General features: G+C 39.4%; 1 protein-coding gene across 2 annotated transcripts in view; it reads left to right on the top strand.

Moving 5' to 3' along the window:
* TRAPPC9 (trafficking protein particle complex subunit 9) overlaps positions 1–21,104 on the top strand; it is a 452,774-nt gene that overhangs the window by 119,890 nt on the left and 311,780 nt on the right. The window contains exon 18 of one of the 2 annotated variants that reach the window (XM_063174619.1): positions 419–977. The exons of the other annotated variant lie outside the window; for it this stretch is intronic. Within the exon in view, the coding sequence (XP_063030689.1) occupies positions 419–631 (213 nt within the window). The 3' untranslated portion in view covers positions 632–977. Of the gene's footprint in view, positions 1–418; positions 978–21,104 lie in introns of those variants that run through there. 2 annotated transcript variants of the gene reach the window in all.

The following is a 21,104-nucleotide window of genomic DNA, read 5'->3' as shown; positions in this document are numbered from 1 at the left end:
TTTCCTGTGTAACCATGTGTTTGCAGTATGTGCACAGTAATGTTAATGTATCTTTCATTTGATTTCCAGCTATAAAATGGTGAGAGCTTGTTGGTTCTAAGGTCATATTTAGTGGGGTTTAGTGGACTCAGCTATAATATTGTGCTCACAGTTGACACTTGTGATTAGATTTTTTTTTTTTTTTTGCTCGTTGCTGAAATAATCAGGTAGATAGTTATTACCTTAAAGGAGCAAAAAGTGATTAAATTACTTGCAAAAATAACAATAAAAACTCTCTGGAGACTCTAGCTATACTATGGAAAAATTTAAATTTTGATTAAGCAGGCTTTGAACAGAAAACACTTTAATGTGTATTTATAATGTACATTTTTCTGCATCATGAAATGCTCAAAACTGGAGCTTTTTTTTTTCTGTCTAGGTCATGAACTTAGAATCACAAAATCACAGAATGGTTTGGGTTGGAAGGGACCTTCAAGATCATCCAGTCCCAACCCCCTGCCCTGGACAGGGACGACTTCTACTATCCCAGGTTGCTCAGAGCCCCATCCAGCCTGGCCTGGAACACTTCCAGGCATGGGGAATCCCTAGATCTGCTTGCTGCTGTTTTTGTGCAGGACTTTGTACCTCATGAATGATGTTGGCTTGGGATGGAGGATTCAGTTGATCTGTAAAAAGTCTGTTTCTTGGCTATACAGATATGATTTTTCACAGGAATTTTGAGTCCTTTTATTTCTATATTATTCTTTGTCTGTTCGGGCTCAGTGGCTTACACTGCTCTCCTTTTCTGTACTGTGGTAGTTGTCTCTGGTCTGTAACTTGGAAGGAACTTCCTGTCAATGGGTGTACTTATTGCTTTTTCATTTATTTTTCTCTCAATTTTGTTGTCCCTTTGACAGTTTGTGCTAGCAGTTTTTTTGAAACAGCACTAATTGGGAGTTTTACAGATGTTCAATTATATTTCAGTCACTACAGTTATTTGAAACAATGTTTATTGGCAATGATCTTGCTTAACAAAACGATTAAAACCCCCAATTTCCAGATCCTGCTTTTGTCTCAGTATTGTATTTTATCCTCTAATCCTTTAAGATGTACATTGACTGTGTCATGTATAATATTATGATATCTCTCCAGAGAATGGGAGACAGGTGTAATGCTTCAAAACCAATATTCTGGGCAATTCATTGAGCCTGTATTCTTTTCTGCTGAGTTGTTTTGTGGTTTTTTTGAGACTGCACATTAACATCCTGCAAGGTTGCCTCGTTTTGTCCTGTACAATATTGCATTGATCTGTGATTCCTGTAGTCAGTGCCACATCCTAATTCAGCCAACTTAAATAGGTTTAGGACTCATTGTACTCCAAGATCTTAGGATTTTGTAGATGTGAAAGGTCAAGGAAACACCAGTTCCAAAGTACTGGCTTGGTGGTGAAAAATTCCACCAAGCTGTTGCTTTGAAGAAAAGCAGCTTTTAAACTGCATGACAGCATCAGAACATTAATTTGATGAGTGGTGTAATTAGGTACATTTTCACTAGCCTGCTTAATTATTAGTCTGAATTAACTGATTATTGCATTAATAACACTCCAGGTATTGTTTTCACTGCCTGAATTTTAAATGCCCTTGCCTTGAAGTACTAAGGGAATGGGTCAAAAGGACCTTATGAATGAGGATCTAGGAGAGAATAGGGCTCTTCTATTCTCTTGTACCTTTATCTAAATTCACTGACAAACATTAAGCTATTTTATAAAGTCTAATATTCTGTGAGACTGAATGATTTTAAAGTCATTTTCTTGCTATCAAGATGAGGACCTCAAAAACAGTGATTTTGCTTTCCTGTAAATAACCTGTCAGACTTTTGGGTGAACGTGGTGAACGAGTAAAAATTAAGGAATGTTTCTCCATTGCCTCTTCATTGCAAATTAAAGTTTTGAAATGCCTCTAGCAAAAACCTTAGAAACTGCTTTAATTTAGAAAATGAGGCAGGCTGTTTGAAAGTCATTAACAGAGCCTGTAGTTGATCCATCAGGTGAGCAAGCAGTAAACTTCCTGATCCATCAGGCATACTCAGCCTGGATGCCAAGGGGTAGGAAATGAATTTCTGGGGAGCAGAGATGAAGTTCTGCATGGACGTGCAGCTGCTGTGAGGTGGAGGTGACACTGCCACTCTCAAAGCCCTCAAAATAAGCAAGTGCCCAACCTGCCACATGTTGCAGCCTGACAGAGTGGTAGAATCGCTGCAACCTTCTTCAAAGTGTCTCCTTCAGCAGCTGCTCAGAGTAAGGACACAAGAACAGATATTTCAACTCCTTGCACACACACATGCCACAGATAGCTCAGCAGAGGAAAGGCAGGAAGGGTCTTTGTACGATATATTCCAGAAAAAGTCTACTCCAAAGCCTGCCAAATGGAACAGGGAAAAAGACAAAACCATGTGTTGTGCACAGGCTTAAGAATGGGGTCAGTGACCAATGACCCGAGGGCACAGGGGCGGGCACAGGGCAGCAGCCTGTCGGGGGGATGAGGGATCAATGATTGGGGTGGGCAGTGCCAGCCGGCCAATGGGATAAATAATCTGGTGTAGATTGGCAGAGGTGCTGCAGAGCACCCGGGGCACTGAGTCCTCTCTGTCAGCCTAGGTGGGGAAAACTCTGTGATTGATTCTTCCAAGGTAAAGCCCTGGGGGTTTCCCTGAGGGGAAGGGAGGATTCAGAGGATTGCACAGCCAGGGGCACTGCAAAATCTACAAAGTGTTGGAGTCTTTGCTGTCCTGGCTGATCCTGTGAGGCTGCTCCGCCCTGCTGGTGCTGCTGCCCTGGCTCTGCTCCCTGGCTGGGCAGCTCTGGGAGGGACCTGGGGAATTCCCCATGCCAGGGATTTCTCCCAGGGCCCTGGTGAGCAGTGCTGGGGCCGTGCTGGGGTAACCCTTTCCTGTGCTTCTCAGCATCATTGCTGGCATTCTCCTACTTTCCTGTTTTATGTCTCTTCTTCCTCATTTATTGGGAAAAAATAAAGTTGAATTATTGTTTTCTATGCCAACATTTAGTCTTGTTTGTGTTTTAATCTCACTTTGGGGTGTGTTGAGAAGTTAATTCCTTCCTGCATTTGTGGATCAAGGCAAAACTTGCTTCTCCTCATCTTAAGTGGATTTGGACAAAGAATTGTGAGCATTTAGGAAATTATTCTTTCCTAAGCCGTGCATAGGTGTGTTTTATGAGTTTCAGACCAATGAATTGGATTAACTACAAGTAAAGTACTAATGAGCTTTTTAAAAATGTCTATAATAAAAATAAAAAATGTTTTCACGAGGAGATACCATATTGCAGAGAAAATCACTGTCATGCTGCAAATGTCTAATATAATTTTTTTAGAAGTGTTAAGGGTGAGCTAACAAATAATTTAACATTTGCTTACAGTCTTTAGCTCTTTCTTTACAAGGTGGTTTTGTATTTTAGGATTAAATTGGGTTGTACATTTATTTACATGTTACTGAAGTGTTCAACAGAGTGAAGTGTTATGGAAAATATTGTTAACTAAAGGAAAAGGTGGATCTCATGTTTAAAGAAGAGTGAATTTACCATCAAAGGTTAAAAAGTAGGGTAATTTTAGTGGAGTCACTGAAAGGCTGGCTTTTATGTCTGTGATATCAAATGGAAGTGGTTGAGTGTAAGTTTGAGGTGCATCAAGAACCAGACTGATAATCTCTTCCCTTCTAAAGGAAACCAGCCTTCTGGATTACTACATTAGGTGCCAATTTATTCCAAAAGATAAATATGATACACACTTATTACTACAGAATGTACAAAATATCTATAAATCAACTCTGGGATAAGTGTATAAACTCCTCAGAGAGGGCTTCAGAAACTTTTTCAGCAAGATGATGGTGGTTTGCTGGATAGGTGCAGTTGGATGTCAGGTAGTCAAGTGTTGTTTCAGTGCTTCTGTTTTTCAGAGGAGTGATAGCTTATGTTAGCGGGATGTTTTATCTCACCAATGGCAATGCAAGGTCGTGAAAGTAATCTCAAGTAAATAAATCTAGTCAGAAAATATTGTCTTATTTTCCTGGTGTACTTCTATATACCATAAAAGAAGTACTTTTATACTTGTTTTTATCAGTTATAGTCTATTGAATGGCTGCTATCTTAAAAACTGTAGTGTAAGTGCTAAACTTTCCTGTCATACTTCAAAAAGAGGATTTAGTTATTTTATTTTCTTCTTGTCTGTTTCTTCCCTTATTCCAAAGTCTTTGTTTTGCTCAATTTTTTAAACAATTGAAACACCTTGGTTCCATTCCAGTGATTGATGCATGGAGTTGATTTGAACATAGAAAGTTCCTATATGAAAAAAATGTAAATGTTATGAAAAAACCACTTCCTACTCTGACCTTTCTCAAGCTTTTCTAAAATTTTACCTTTGATATTATAGTCTTAAGTCTTTGAACAAATCAAGCAAGTTTGTTCTATTTTTTAATTTTGCCTATTAAATTCTAAGCAGTGTGTTGCTTTGACTTTATCCATTTTCAAGGCTATTTTAGATGTTTTCATTCTTGCACTTGGTCAGTCATTATTTTGTATGAATTTTTTAAAAACTCCTTGTCTTATTTACCTCTTTCCTTCTGATTCAGTATTTCCTATGTGAATTGTCATTACTCCACTCTGGTGTCTGAAAACACAAGTTATGCACATAAAGCAGGGTTTTCTTTGGCCATATTATGGAAACCAACTCCATTTAACAGAGAAGTAGCTTTTACTAATAAATAAAGGACTCACTGTTTAAAACTTGGGTTAATGAATCAGTCCCTAACCTGTGCCTGTGACTTAACCAAAGATCCCATAAACTTTTCAGCACAATTTTCAAAAATGCTGCTTAATTCTCAGTTGCATTTTATATCCTACACATTTGCCTTGCTGACATTTAAAACTGTCTACCCATACAGTGCTGTTTATCTCAGTGACCTTCTAGTTCCTCATGTTCTGGTCTAAGAGCTAAGGTGGTGTCATTTGTTCTGGTGACTCTTAGACATCTGAGATCAGAGGAGTAGTTAGTTGGAATGTAATTGTCCAAATGAAATTTGTCCAAAACATGAAGGTTAACACTTCTCTGCATGTGAAAACAATCAGGTTTTATGTCTCAGCAGAAATAGAATTCTCTCAGCAATGTATTTAAATACTAGGATATAAAATCACTGTCTTCTCCCAAAGTAAGAGCAGTGCCTTCTGAAAGATGAAGGATTTCCTTTCTTTATGCTGTTTTATTGACTTTTAAACTATACTTTCTCTTTTCCCACAGCTCAAATGCACTTCTGAAATCTGTAACTTGACCCCCTGTACATTTTGTTTTCTACTTAATAAAAATATAAAATGTGAATAGTTCCTTTTGCTTTTGTAACTGGTAAGGGTGCAGTGCAATGCAAGTGACACATTTACTATGGTTCACCACCTATATTTAACTCAGATTTGGTGATGTTTCTGACATGCTGCTTGCATTTAGACCAAGTCAGCAGTTCCCCATGATGACACATGGGCTGGAACCGGAGAACTAATCATCTGTAAAGGACAGAAAATAAAGGATTCAATGGCATTATGTTAGGGAAGACAATTTAAAGTAAATACTGAGAGCAATTATTATTGTTAATTTTAATCTGTCAGTTTGACATCCATGAAGTGCTGAGTGCATTATTTTTTGGGTTATACTAAATATAATAACTGGAATGAGCCATAGGGTTGAAGACCCAGAAAGATTTGGTTCTTCAGTCTTTACAAGTACAAGAACATGTTGTTAAGTTTCTACATGCTGTATTTTATTGATTAACCTTTTTGAGTTCCTATTATGATCCTGACTCAGAACTTCTGTGTTTTTCTAGTTATTTCCAGTATATAATTTATTGTTAACAAATACACTAGATTCCTATCAAGAATTGCTTAAAATTTTGACATCAAACGATATAAAAAAAGAAATCAGGAGAGAAGTGAGTTCATGTTAGAATGCTACTGACTGCAGTTGTTCTCTGAAGCCATTTTAAGAGAGAAGAAAATTACCCATTTGAGGTTTAGTAAGAAGAAAATTTAAATTAAAACTATGTTTTTATAGACAGTTCCGGTATTGTGGGATGACCTTGGCTGGCTGCCAGACACCCCTCCTGGCTTCCTGCCAGCAGTAGGATGGGGCAGAGTAAGATGTAAAAGCTCATGGACGGTGATAAGGACAGACACAGGCAAGAGTCAAGATGCACATTGCCAGAAAGTGGAATAATTGTGGGGAATGTTTTGTTGTGAAGGGCCAAGGGATGGTGTTTGTGTGTGTAAAGTGTCCACCTCTGTTGGTGGTGTTGATTTTGGCCCAGTCCAATGAGCAGAGACACCTTCCCCTTAACCAGGAGCTCCATCCAACCTGGCCTTGGACAGGGATGGGGCATTCACAACTTCTCTGGGAAACCTGTGCCAGGGCCTCACCCCCCTCACAGCCCAGAATTTCTTCCTGTATCTAATCTAAACCTACTTCCTTTCAGTTAGAGGCCATTCCCCCTTGGCCTGTCATTCCAGCCCTGTCCAAAGTCCCTCTCCAGCTCTCCTGTGGCCCCTTCAGGCACTGCAAGGGGCTCTAAGGAGCCTTCTCCAGGCTGAACAACCCCAGCTCTCCCAGCCTATCTCCAGAGCAGAGGTGTCCCAGCCTTTGGAGCATCTTTGTGGTCCTCTCTGAACTCTCTCCAGCAGCTCCACGTTTTTCTGATGTTGGGACCCCAGAGCTGGATGCAGCATTCCAGGTGGGAATCCCAGAGCAGAGCAGAGGGACAGAATCCCCCTGGAAATATCCCTGGGCTGCAGGGGAGGACCTGCTCTGAGCTGGCTGCCCCTCCTGCCCTTCTCCTCCTCCTGCATCCTTTGAGGTCTGGAAATAACTTCCAGCCAAAAGTGAGAGGATCCTTTTGCCCTCCTTGTTGGCTTTTTGCTTGTCGGATCTTCCTGATAAAATTCCTTAGACTCAAGGTGTGGACAAAGTAACAGTGGATAATGGGATCCTTTTGGAGCTGGTGCAGGAAAAGGCACCTGGGAGCTCTGCTGAGTGTGTGTGTAATTAAAACACAAAAATATTGCTGTACAAAACACTTATTACACCATCCATCACGATCGTTCAAAGGAACTGCTGTTTTAAGAGCAGAACCCAATTTTAGTTTGTTTAGCTGTGAATTTAATGAGTAATTTGCTGCTAAAATACTCAGAAAATTTGAAGTGAGAACATTTGCAGGCATATTTGGAGTATTGGGCTTTTTTACAAAGAAGAGGTTTTTTCAGAGATAATGATTTTTGGGTATCATGCAGGAAATCAAACTACAATACTTTCTCCTGTTCCTTGTGCTCTCCTCCATGTGGTGCTGTGTATCTGCAGCAGCACAAAGCTGAATTTCTGAGTAGCTTTTCTATACATTAAAACATTTGACACCAACTTCTTAGTTTGATTGAAGTAAACATTTCACATGTGTGGATAAATCAGTAACCTGGAACTTGGCATGCAGGAATTGTCTGTCACATCTCTTGATATTTTGAGTGATACAACCACTTAAAAGCACAGGCAGATTAGTGGATTCCATTAATAATGACTTAAAATATATTAGATTAATCCTGAATTTATTACCTGTCACGTAGTTCCAGGCTTAGAGATGAGTGCAGGTATTCCAGAAGTGAGGAAGGCTCACTGTGCTGTGGGATAAAAGGAGATCTTTTAGACAAGGCTGTGGATATTTGAGCTTTGAAGTCAGTGCCAAACCTCAACCATACCTTAGCAGAATGACAAACTACAGAACTTAATTTTACAAATTCTGTTAACATAATTCAAGGTGTTTGATGATTTCCTCTGCATTACAATGATGGGCATTTCAGTGAATTCACAGTGATCTTTTTTAAGGTGGCACACTGCTGCAAATCATTTTGCTTTAAATCAAAATGGATTAATAGATCAAACATATCACTGAGTAACACAGAATTTCATAAAATCATGGAATGCATGCAACCTGTTCCACTGTCTTGTTATCCTCACAGTAAAGAATTTATTCCTAATATCTAGCCTAAAACTACTGTTTTTAAATTTGAAGCCATCCCCTATTTTATTTGCAGAGATGCCCCAACAAAGGAAGGAATGATGCATCTGACTCCATGTTCTCAGAAGGCTAATTTATTATTTTATTATACGATATTATATTAAAAAATGCTATACTAAATTATACTAAAGAATACAGAAAGGATACTTACTGAATACTAAAAAGATAATAATGAAATTTCTTGACTCTTTCCAGTGTCTCAGCACAGCTTGGCCCCAGTTGGCCAAAGAGTCAAAACAGCTCACACCAGAATCCATTGAAACAATCACCTGTGGGTAAACAATCTCCAAACACATCCCACATGAGCAAAACAGAGGAGAAGCAAATGAGATAAGCATTGTCTTCCTTTTCCCTGATACTTCTCAGCTTCCCAGGAGAGAAATCCTGGGCAAAGGAATTTTTTCAGAGAATGTAAATGCCACAATCCCCTTTGTCTTGTCACTAAATGCCATTGTAAAGAGTCTCTCTCCATCTTTCTTGTGGGCTTCCTTCAGGTGCTGGAAGGCTGCAGTTAAGTCCCCCTGAGGCCTTCTCTTTTCCAGGCTGAAAAATGTTATGTGGAAAATAATGTGGTGGGAATGAGCAAAAAAATATCACTGTTGCTGCACCCCAGCACCTCTGGGAAATGCTGTGATGGTTTAAATTGCCAACTGCAGTTTGTCACCTCCTGCTTTCAGCCATCTCTGTGCCCGTGCACTGATTGACAGATGGCAAACATGATGCCAGTTCTTTCTTAGAGCTCCAGATCTGGGACACAGTGTACTGCTGAGCCTGATGGCTCTTTGGGCACTGACAGAAACTGTAATCAGAATTAGTGGACACATGAGTGTGTCCCATAGAACCTGGCTTTTGTTTTGCTTTTGAAGTCAGTGCTTCACAGCCCATATGCTTGACATACTGGAGGTCTTTGAAGATGTGAAGAAACACTTGAAGGAGGGAGATGGTGAAAGTTCTTCTGGATTCAGAGAAACCTTCAGCAGGATCAGAGAAAAGAGGAGTACTGAATACATAGAATTCAGCTTTATTTTGTGCAGAAAAAGATATTCACACCCATTTCTCCTCTCATTTTCAAGTAATCTCATGCTATTTGTGCCTGGGAGAATGGTTTGAGAGGTATTTTTTGTTTTGGCACTGTTCTTTAGATATCCTGGTTGTGTTGCTGTATGTGGCCATTTCTTAGAAGTATGAACTGGGAACTTTTCTCTGTAGACTGTGCCACTGATAAATTTTATTTTAGTTGGGATAAAGACTCTTTCCTTTTAGATTATAGTAGTGAATCACAGTAAATGCAGGTGAGCAGGTGTCCAGCTATGGAAAACTTCAGTCATGTTGTGTAGTACTTTTTTCACTGAAAGACAGAACAGCAAATGAGCATTTAAAATGTGCTGCCTTAGACATTTTTGAAGATGCATCCTAGCAAGTACTAAGAGCTGTAAGCTACAAGAAATCTGGAGTAAAAAGCATCTACTCTTTACATTATTGTACTGATTTTAACTTTTTAGGGCATGGATTTGTATTAGAACTCTTAGTGCGAGCCAGGATTTATTTTTGATTCATATTTGTATGAATCAATGTTCATGCATTGATTATTGCATCAGATATTTCAAAGAAACTCTTCAAAATATGAGTGCACATAACATGGTGTTATTACTTTAATGCAGCCACTTAACAGGACTTTTGGAGTATTTATTAAAATCTCTATTATATGGCTAAACCCCCTAATTATTCTCTCTCCAGTTACCAAACTTAAGTTGTTCATTTTGTTGGTCTTTCTTTGTATTTTTTAAATAAAAATAGTTGAATTTGAAGCAGGAAGAAAGGGAGAGCAAGGCCTGAAACATTTGAGTAATGTGGGCAGTGGGTGAGCAGTGTATAATAACTTGCCAGATATTTGCTCTGTAGAACAACATTTTTCCTTGACATCATTCATAAAGCTGTCATCCCCACACCACAGTAGAAAGATACTTCCCTCTACACATTTTACAATATCTTGTAAGTTTGTTTGACAGGGCACATGACAGGTCTATCAAAACTGGGAGTCTCCTGTGACAAAATTCAAGACAACTGGCAATCCTGTAAATGGAAAAGGTGGAATTTATGTATGTCAAAAGCAACCCCATTTTTATTTAAATTTGTAAGAGTTGTCTTCTCACTTTTCCTTCTCATTTTTCTATCTATATGATTTGAAATATTAAATGGGAAACAGGCTGAAATGCTGTCTAGCTGTACCATGTTTTTATGAAACCTTACATGAACACTTGCTTGTCCTACCCTTGGATCTCTGTATGTCATGTATTTGGAAAGGATTAAACTAGAGCAAAATTAGGAAATAAACTTAAAAGAAACCTTGTATATTCCCCTTAACACATCAGAGCTCAGTGAAGCAGGTGACTGAACCCTGCTGAGAAAAGCTTGGGAGTTCTTGTGCTCAGTGAAGCACACAGAAAAGCTGGAGAGAAGCTCAAGGTAGTGATGGAGATGGATTCCATCAATCAAGCACAAAAGCTGCATTTAAGTGCCTGAGAGCATGAGCAAGTTACTTTTATGAATTTGGAGTATACTTGGAATGGTGCAGACTGTTGTCCACAGCACTTTTGAAAGTTATGAAGTTGATTATAACCCTTTAAAATGCTCAGTCACTCACCTATGTTACGCAGCTCAACTCAGAGGCCTTCAGGAAAGAGGAGCTGTGGGCTGTGCTCTTCCCAAAGGGCTTCCCTGGGTGGCAGAGGACGTGGCAGGAAGATTCCTGTCTCCCATGTGCTGCCTGCTGCCTGTTCTGAACTGTTGAAACCCTGGATGCTGAGAATTCTAAACTTTCTGTGCTGAAAGTCACAGGCCTGCATGAGAACACTGCATTTGTCCTGAGGCTGTGGAGAAAGCTTCAAAAATTGATTAATAGCACCGGGATTATAAGTGTGTAGTTGGTTACTAGTGTGTAACAACACAGGGTGGAAAACCTAAGAGTTTGGGGTTTTAGAATATAGTAATAAATATGAAGCAAGATGGAGGTTTTAGGGCAGAGAAAGGTTGTTCTTTATCTTCACCTTTTTCATGGGTTTGGGTGGTATTTTGTAATTGGACAGAAAAGTCCTCATTGTGGGCATTGAGTAATCAGTTACTGGGTTAAAAGGGAAGATAATTTAGGTGTCATTTCTTAATTGGATAGTTTAGCCTTAAAAGATCTTTTAACAAGAGATAGTTTGCCATTTTGTGCCGTACTAATGAAAGGCTGCAGAACTCAGGGCTGTGAGCTGTAACATTGATAAGAAACAAAAAACACCTGAGGATGAACACAAACTATCATCTCAAGTGCCTTCAATCCTGACCCTGATAGAGGCAGGAAAAGGAAGCAGAAAACTCACATGAACCTTCTGGAGAGGGAGAGAATTTTCCATTTGTGGAAGCAGATCAGAAGGCTCACGAGGGGAGGTTTACCAAGTGAGTAGTGGGAAGAAGAAAAAAGGAATGGCCTGAAGGATGAAAGCTCTTCCATGAGGATGTTAGACCTCAGCAGCCAGGGACACTCATTGGAGCTGCAAAAATTGGATCATCATCTCTCTCTGGTGACAAAATGGATTTACATTGGTAAGAAATGTGTCAAAAAAGCCTGCAGAGTTTTAAAGTGAAGCAGGGAGTGCTGAGGATAGGATGTCTGTGCTGACAGTGCTTTGGAGGAGGGGTGGATTTTATTTATGTCTGTAATCTGGTGTTGTGGACTTGAATGTCTGATAGTGGATGGAGTGTATCTTCCAATTTGCTATCACACTTTCCTTTCTCTTGGAAAGAATGTCTTGAGATGGTCTGGCCCAGCACACTTGGTCAAAGCATGGTCAGCTACAGCAGGTTTCTCATGGCCATGTCCACTCAGATTTTGGATATCTCCAAGAATGGACACTTTATAAGCTCTTTGGGCAACCTGTTCTAGCATTTGTCTATGCTAACAATAATAAAGCTGTTTGTGATTAAAGGGAATTTTCTGTCTTTCATTGCTCCTCACCTTTCTGCTGGAACCCAGTTGGCTCCATCTTCCTCAGGCCATCACACAGGGTGTTCATATGCATGGGTGTGATCTCCCTGAGCCTTCTCTTATCCAGGCTGAACACTTCAGTCTCTCCTCAGGTGGTCAAATTTCTCAGCCTTTGGTGACCCTGGGCAGGACTTGCTCCAGTGTCTGGGTCTCTCCTGGGCTGGGGAACCCAGCACTGGGCACAGCTCTCCTGAAGGGCTGAGCAGAGGGGAAGGACCACCCCTGGGCTGACCTGCTGCTGGTTCTCCTGATGCAACTCTTGTAATTAACCCTGAAATGATCCAGCTTCATTCTTCAAGAACAAAGTCAAGAAATAAAAGTGAGGAGGAGACTGACCACAAAAGTATATCTCCCTGATCCAGACAAAGCAAATCCTGAAAGTGTCCCCATAAAGTCTCATGGTGGATTATCACCAAGGTGAACTGATTAAAAAAGTGTAAGAGTGTAGTGGGCAAGGGAAACTTATTTAAAAGCTTTAAAATTTCTGTTCTATTTTCTATTTATTTATTTTTAAATGGTACCAGTTCTCAGAAAATTTTAACTTCTAGTGGATGGAAGGAGAGGATGGTAGGAGACAGAAGCCCAGTTTCTGTTCCAGAATTGGGGTGACTTCAGGTCCCATCACGATGTTGTAGTTCATATTATGCTGTGATATTTTAAACTTGGATGTTTCTTTTTAAAATTTTGAGCTTAATGCAGTTAGCTTAGCACAAGTGTGTTATCAGATATTTGTAATATTACATGTAAGTCTAATAAATTTCATTTTTCAGAACTCATTAGGGTTTCTTCTCTGCTTTAGAAAGTTACTTTCCTTTTTTTGAAATGATTTAGCTTCTTTTTCTTTCTGACCTGAGTTGAATGCAGGTGGGTAGCTTCAGGCAAACAATTACCAATCAACCCTCAAGCAGAGACCTTAGGAGTAATTTACACTTTTCCTATGTTAAAGCTGTGATGATGATATATTTAAACTGATTTCTCGTGTGTCTTTATTTCAATAGGAAAAAGTTACGCTCCTGCTACCTGGTAAAAATAGATCATAAGTTGCCAAACAGATTGTTTACCATTTGGTGTGATAAAATTAAAATCTTAGAGATGGACAAGAACAACTTGATTCTTTATAATCTTATTAAATTTTTTAAAGCAGGATGAGACACTTGTCATTTAGATGCAGGAATATGGAGTCAAGTATTGATGCCTTGCTGTTGCTTGACTTTTAAAAGCAACTTTTGGCTACTATTTTTCTTCTGATAATGAAGATGTCAAACAAATTTATTGCCAAACAGTTCGTGACCTTAAAATGATACAATTCCTGACCATATTCTAATTATTGAGGTTAAAAAAAGGGGAGTGGGCATAGAAGGAATTCTGGATGTCTGAAATGATGTATTTTAACAATTTATAAACAAATCTGATTTCTAAAAAAAAAAAAAAGATCTAATTTTAATGTAATTACTCCAGTCAAAAAAAAACCCCCACCAAAACCACAAAAAAAATCAAAAAAACACATCCAAGAAATCTCAAACCGCCTGAAATCTCCCAAACAAACTAAAAGCAACAACAAAAAAATTGGTTTCAGATTAAGCAAAACCCCATCATTCTGGTTGAATAAAATTGAATTAGAAAATCAAATTGCTTTTCTATCATAACTATTTGAATTGCCTTTTTTCCCTACTCTCTTTTTCTGTCTGAAACTTTAGTACTCTATACAAATATTTCAAGAAAACTGTTTCTTTTGACTACTGACTATTGTGTAATTGCCTGGGATCATACCAAAAATTATTCCTGTCTTTTAGCTGGGGTTGCTGCCATAAATGGGAAGCATTAGCACATCTGTGTTTTTTACAGTGTGGATACATTAACTTGCCTTTTGGTGAAATGATTTCTAACAAAGCCAGAATTTTACTAAGCCTTAGGAAAATTATAAGAAGTTCTTGTTAATTTTACAGAAATCACAATGTTTGCAGTAACAACATTTTTAGTTACGCCAAATTTCACAAAAATCAATTTCAGGATGAAATAGAAGTATTATGGTGATGTTTATCAGAGTAGCCCATTAAACATGTATTCTCAGCTTCAGAATCCTGTAGGAATAGGTAGCTAGAGCATCTCAGTGCATTGTCTGACCAGGATTCTTGAGTTGCAACTCTAAATAGTTGCACACAAATAGAATTTTATGGAGAAGAAACTTGGAGATTGTTGCATGTTGTTTTTCTTTTTTTCTAGATTAAAACAAGTTGTCAAATTTGTTTTGCTTTTTGTTTGTTTTCCTCAGTCAGTCATTCATTCAAAATAAGATAAAGAACAAAGCCACTCATTGCATAAGTTGCAAGGTAAAGAATTTTCCAAGTATATTTAGATGAAATAGTGTTTCCACAGGAATTGTTAAGAATCAACACTCTTCCCAATTTTCTGCCTCCCATTGTGCTCTTTTCTCTGCCAGGCTTAATGGGTGGTGAAGTGGAATTCACAGAACAAGGATGGGTTTTGCTTAGGATTTAATCGAGTATGAGTAACAGTTGGAAAATGCATGATTGTGTTTTAAACCTCTGAAGTGATGAGTCAGTGTTTGGGAGTTTCCTGCTGCATATTTATGAAGTGATCAGAGATGACTCAGTGTGTTTTTTAAGTAAGCATTTGTAATCGTTTTAAGTGTGTGCTAACCACTTAGGCTGGGAATCAAGTTGGCATCCTAAATAAAATCAAAATAGTGGTTTAAACATCAGGTACCAGGTCCTTCCCTTCCTTCCCTTCCTTTTCTTCCTTCCCTACCTTTTTGTAGGATCATTTGTTATTTTTGGAGCATTATTGCCCTGTGTGAAGAATACAGATGCAGCAGTAGTGGCAGCTTGAAAACAGGAATGGTTCAAGTATTGTCTGAGCTCATGCTCAGAAATGAGCAGCAAACACTTGCTGCAGACTGGTCAAATTGTCACTGACAAGTCTTTTATAAATCTATATTTCTGAGAGAGCACTGTGCTACACCTCTCATTTGCTTTGTGACCTTTGCCTCTGGAAAATTTGTCTGTTTTTTTTTGGTAACATCACAGAATTTAAAGTGTATTCTCAGCCTTCAGGGCTCCTCAGTGCAGGTGGGACTGGAGCCAGCCAGCAGAGGCTGTGTCCACCTGGCTGAATTGTGCCAAAATGGGGACAGCAAAGAGTGGAAATTAATTTTAGTGTCATCTCCATGTCTGACTCATATCTGCAGTTATTTTTCATATGTTTCCTGAAGAGCTAAGTCCAGATTCCCTGTCCTGAGGGGAAACCTTTGAGGGAATCACATACAGAGAGTTTATAGGAGCACTGACTTGTGTTTCAATGGTGTAACTAAAGGCTTTGTTGCTTTCAAAGAGCCTGCCCAGGGAAAGAAGATATATCAGAATTAAAAGTGTTGTTTTTCTGCAACTCAAAGAACCCATTTCTAGCCAGAGTAGAGGACAGATTTAATTTCTGAAGTCTTAGTTCTTGAAAACTAATTTCACTATTTTCTTATTCTGTTAGTTTTGATCATCATATTAAGGAGAAGGAATTTGCGCTATTCATTCCACATTAAACTCATTAAATCAGTGATAAATTTAGCTCAGTAACTTTACTGATTTTAAAACTGATTGTGCTACTGGAGCATTTTTTTCCAACCCAAGCAGCAGCTGAAAAATCTGAAGTGCTCAGTCTCTCATATTTATGTATTAATGTCTGTGCTGAATAAACAGATCTAGAGATAAAATTGTTCAAGCATTCCTCTTTTAAAGCCTCTTTCTTCATTTTCTTCTACTTTTGAAAATTCACTAATTGGGCTTATCCCTTCTAATCAGAGGAATTCCTAAAAAAATGATTATTTAACCCAAGAATTCCAAAGAGATCTCCTATAAAAATCTTATCAGTTCCAAGAATCTTTTATAGAATTGATTATTTTCCTGGTTTGCTGGATGCATTGTTTCTTTTAAAGATACTTCTGTTATTGAAGAGGAGGATTTTTATCCTTTAGGGTGTTACTATATTTTTTCTTCAGAGTGTACTACAATAATATTATGAATAAAAATTATACACATAATGAAAGGAGCTGGCTTCTTCAGCAGAGTGTTTTGAATAGTGTGTGGATTTGATACCTTCCTAAAACCATTTGTATGGGATGGATCCCTGCGATGTAAAATAGAAACTCTGGACTTCTGTAAGACCTTGTGCTCATAGAGGGGTGCATGTGATTCTTCCTTCTTAGTCTGGAATATTATTTTCATATTCTCTGATGGTTCAAAAGTTTGTAACTTTGGCAAGTTAAGTTGTATGTTGCCATTGGGGAAGGAGAGCAATTAAAACAGTTACTTTACACTTACTGTTGGTAAATGTGGTAAAACCAGAAGTGAAACTGCAGAGTTTCAGGGTTATTATATTGGGTTATAGGCTACATATGTTGTTAGGGGTATAGGGTATTATTACAGGTTACATTTGTTGGGGAACTGTTGAAATGGGTTTTGTTAATGAAGGGCAGCATCACGGTAAGCAAATCTGTCCCAGTTCTATATTCAGAGCTCCTGAACAAACAGAAAATCATTGATACTGCTCACTTGATTCCTAAAACACTCCCAGAGGCTGACAAAAAGCTGTTTGAGAGAGGCAAGTGTGCTGTGAGACGAATGTGCAGGTCCCATCATGAGTTGAGCTGGTTCAAGGTAGGATAAGGGGCTCATTTGCACCCTGCAGGGTGGGCTCCTGCCTAATTCCTTAGGACTGGGTTGTGCCTGTGCATGCTCTTAAAGGATCTGAGCATCAGGGTGATGAGGAATTGCCAAAGATCAGCAAGGGTAGCACACATGGAAACCAGCTCTCAGGGATTACAGGCTTATCCTGCAGTAGGGCTGGGGGGTTAAAGTTTGAGGTGAAGATCAGCGCTGATCCACATGTGCATGGTGAAGTTAATGCACATAAGAATTTGGAGTCTTAATTCCAAATACATGAATTTGGAAGCATGAGATGCTCTACAAAGATAAACAATTATTAGGAATAGAATATTAGAAAGTAAAGGAATAGAGAGTAAACCAAGCAGTTTTTTCTTTCCCTCTTTGTGTGCAATCTTACTCTCTTTGCTCACAAAGGACATGGTGGAAATAGAAGGAACAGAGAAGGGGTTGAGGAAGAACAAAACAGCATAGAAATCTTTGGCATGAAAAACAAAACTGAATAACTTTTTGGTGTTACCCAGGGACTTGAGGTTGTTGCATATCAGCCTATTCAGGGTTGGTGGTGTTGCTTTTGTGGGAAGGTTGGAGGAGGACTCACCATTTGCAGACCTTAGTAGTGTTGTAGAGCTTTGTGAAAGTCTCACTTGGTAAGCTGGGAATATGTTCTGAGAGGCAATGCTTGTTTGCTGAGTCTGGAGCAGTCAGATGTGCTGTGGAGCCAGAGAAAGTCCTGTGCTCACTCTCTCCAAGGTGAGAGGTGACCTGCCTGTGAATGAGCAGCAGCAGTGAGCAGAGGTGTCAGTCCCAGCTGGCAGTCACTTCTTCAGCACTTGTTTCTGGCTTTTACTGAAGTTCTTTCTGAATTGTTACTGGGTTTATATGTAATTATATGTAATTTCATTTAGGGTTTCATGACATGTGGGTTTTTTATGCTGGAGATGTTTCTTTGTTATGCCCACATCTTGGTTTTATCTGCCTCTCCCTGGGATGTGCCTTTAGTGAGAAGGATCTGCCAGCATTTGTGCCTTTACTCTTGGGCACTCTGCCTGGAGGGTGAACTGAACAGGTTCAAAGTACAAATGTATCCTATGATAATACCCCATACCCCTAACAACATGTGTACCCTCTAACCTAAGGTTTCAGTGAGGAAATAGGTGCAGTGATGCTGCTTTACAGCCCCCAGCACATCCCTAGCCATTGCTGGGAGAACCAGGTGGTCTCACATAGACAAATTTCCCCTTGGAAGGGTGTGTGTATGTCTGTGATTTCTTCATCAACATGTGTCCCTGTATTTATTCTCTGTTTCCACCTTCCTACTTCAGAGTCAGGGCAGGATTTATCCAAAGCACTGTGGGAGCTGATCAAGGGAGGGGATTCTGCTCCTCTTCTCTGGTCAGACCCCACCTGCACTGTCCAGCTCTGAGGCCCAGCACAGGAAGGATGTGGAGCTGTTGGAGCAAGTCCAGAGGAGGCCACCAAGATGATTGGAGGGATGGAACAGCTCTGCCGTGAGGAAAGACTGAGAGAATTTGGTTTATTCAGCCTGGAGAAGAGATGTCTTGGGATGACCTCATTGTGGCCTTCCAGTACCTGCAGGGAGCCAACAGGAAAGATGGACAGAGACTGCAAGGCCTGGAGTGACAGGACAAAGAGGAATGGCTCTTCCAGCTGAAAGAGAGTAGGCTTGATTTAGATAAAAGCAAAAACATTCTTTACTATGAGGATGGTGAGGCCCTGGCACAGGTTGCCCAGAGAAGCTGTGGCTGCCCCATCCCCAGATTGTTCTAGAACAAACTGATGGGGCTCTGAGCTGCTTGGTTTAGTGGAAGGATTCCCAATGCCAGGGGGGTTTGGAATGAGATGGTCTTTAAGGTCCCTTCCAACTGATGCCATTCTTTGATTTCAGAATCAGAGAAGCTATTAAGGAATATGTGTTCTGACTTGCCCCTCCATTCCTTCTCATCCTCCAAGACCAGCATGCAGGGTTTGTTCCCCAGCATGTTTTTCTAACACATTTTGCAGTTTAGTGTCAGCAGACAGAAAACTCTCCATGGGAATGTTCCACATAAAAGTTACTTGTGTTTAAATTATTTTTAATCTCTCATCTGTAGCTCAGCCAAGAATGAGATGCTGTGCTAGCTGTGGTCAGCAGTGCTGGGACCCAGGCTGAGGGAGGTAAAACCTCTGAGGCAGCTGAGAATGGGCATCAGCCTCTTGGGCATCCAGCTGCAATAGTGGGACCCAGGAGGCCTGGATGCAATTTACCTTTAATTAAAGAAGGCAGAATTCTGTGATTAATACAACAAAAATAATTATGTATTTCCTGAATATTTCCAGAGGGATTGAAGCTCTAGGAGGGAATATTGTCCAGGGGAATTATGCTGTGTATTCCTGCCTTCTGTCTTTAGGAGCTAACAACTTGTATTCCAGCTAAAAAATGTGCACAAAATCACTTGCGAATGTGTGGCTGCAATAGTCAATTAGGAAATGCAGAGTTTAATGAGAGATGAATGCTCTTCAGTACAAGATTGCTGGATATTATATTTTATCTGTCAACCTGTGTATCTGTTTGTCAGAGCGACCTTTGATTCACCCTATTTGTTAATGCAGAATGACTACACCAGCCCTGCCTTTAAACTTAATATTATTCTGCTCACATCTCCATTCTCATTATAAACATAGCTATTTTTAGCCTGCACAGATTCAGAATATGCCTTGTAAGCTTAAGGGGGATTTATTGAGCTCCTGTGTGTATTCACTAGAGATTCCTTGTTGAAGCTTACTGATTTAGGATTGGGGAGGGGTGAAATGTACTATTTAATTCCCAGTATATGCCTGCAGGAGCTATATTTAGCTTCAGCTACTTGCCATTGTGCTATTTTTGCTGAGAGATGCAGCACTTTCATTGTTCAGGGGTTTAACTAGACAGAAATGTGGATGGATGAGCTCCATAAACCCTGGTATGGTGCAAGAATTGCTGCTGAAAGTCACTTGAGTAACACTGCACCAGAGCTGCACACAACAGGCACCTTCTTCACTAACCTGGGTGTGCAAAGTCACCCGTTAACACAAGTGCTAAAAATGACATTGAATTGTGTGGCAGACTGATAGAGAAGCTTAACAGGAGTGGCAATGTGGGCTTTGTTTGTATTTGTACATGTAAAGGTCTGACTTGCTGCAGAGGCACAATTTATTTCATTGCTTAATCAGTTGTTAAGAATTTTATCCTGGCTTTTGTAGTTGCCAAGTGTATTTTCAGTGGAATAGAGAAGAGAAAAATTAGCATGGAGAGTGTGTGCTGCAGTTGGGTCCAGGAGGATGATTACATATGCACTACAAGATCATTACATATGCATATCCTTTTTGTAATGCATGTATCAGGGCTCCTGCTATCAATTACTGCACTGTTTGGTGCTCTAAGGAACAATATCTACAGGGAGAGTCTCCTTTTCTTACTTGGGCAAAATTTGGAATTCTACCTTGATCAATGAAGTATTCCAGTGGATTCAGATTTGCTTCAGGATTGGCATGCAAACAAAAGTATAGGATTTATGTTTTAGCAAAAAAAAAAAAAAAGACAGTCATATCATCTCTGAAAATGCAAAAACCCTAAAGGACATTTTGTGTATCAGAAAATAAGACAGGTTAGCCATGAGTGAAGAGATTGATACTGTCCACTGAGACTGCAATGAATAAATCTCTTTCTGCAAAGCAAATGGATCTCTCCCTGCCTTTCTCAAGTCCATGGTTGGACTTGATGGTCTTGGAAGTCTTTTACAGCCTTAGTGAATCTATGATTCTGTGATATCCCTGTGTACTTTATCCTACCAATTATTTTCATGTAAAAATTCAATTTATTATTACTTTTTAATAACAATAATGAGGTAGTGTTTTCTGCAGGCAGAAAACTTTATAAATATTTCATATAAAATATATAAATATGTTCAAATTCTTACCTTCATTTCTTAACATGGACCTCTCATGGCAGCCTAAGATTGTGCCAGACACTAAAGACATTAGAGAGAAACAGTTGTTTTTTCAATTTTGAAACAATACTTACCTTGAATTAACCCTTTGAGGACATCAGGATCCAAGTCCTTTAGGGAGCTGGGACCAGAGACTCCATGCTAAGGAGTTTTGCAGATCTCAAATCCCAGATTCCAGCAGTGCTGTTCTTTCCTTGGGGATGAATAAAGACAGGAATAAATACTTCTGTCATTTAACTGTCAGATTTTTTTCTTCTTAGATTGGAGATTTTTGTCTTCCCAAGTAGAATTATAGGATTTGAAGGTATCCAGAAGTGTCTC

Source organism: Melospiza melodia, chromosome 1, assembly GCF_035770615.1.
Source record: "Melospiza melodia melodia isolate bMelMel2 chromosome 1, bMelMel2.pri, whole genome shotgun sequence".
NCBI lineage: Eukaryota > Metazoa > Chordata > Aves > Passeriformes > Passerellidae > Melospiza > Melospiza melodia.
Note: the sequence above shows the minus strand (reverse complement) of the source record. Positions and strands in the feature narration are given on the sequence as shown.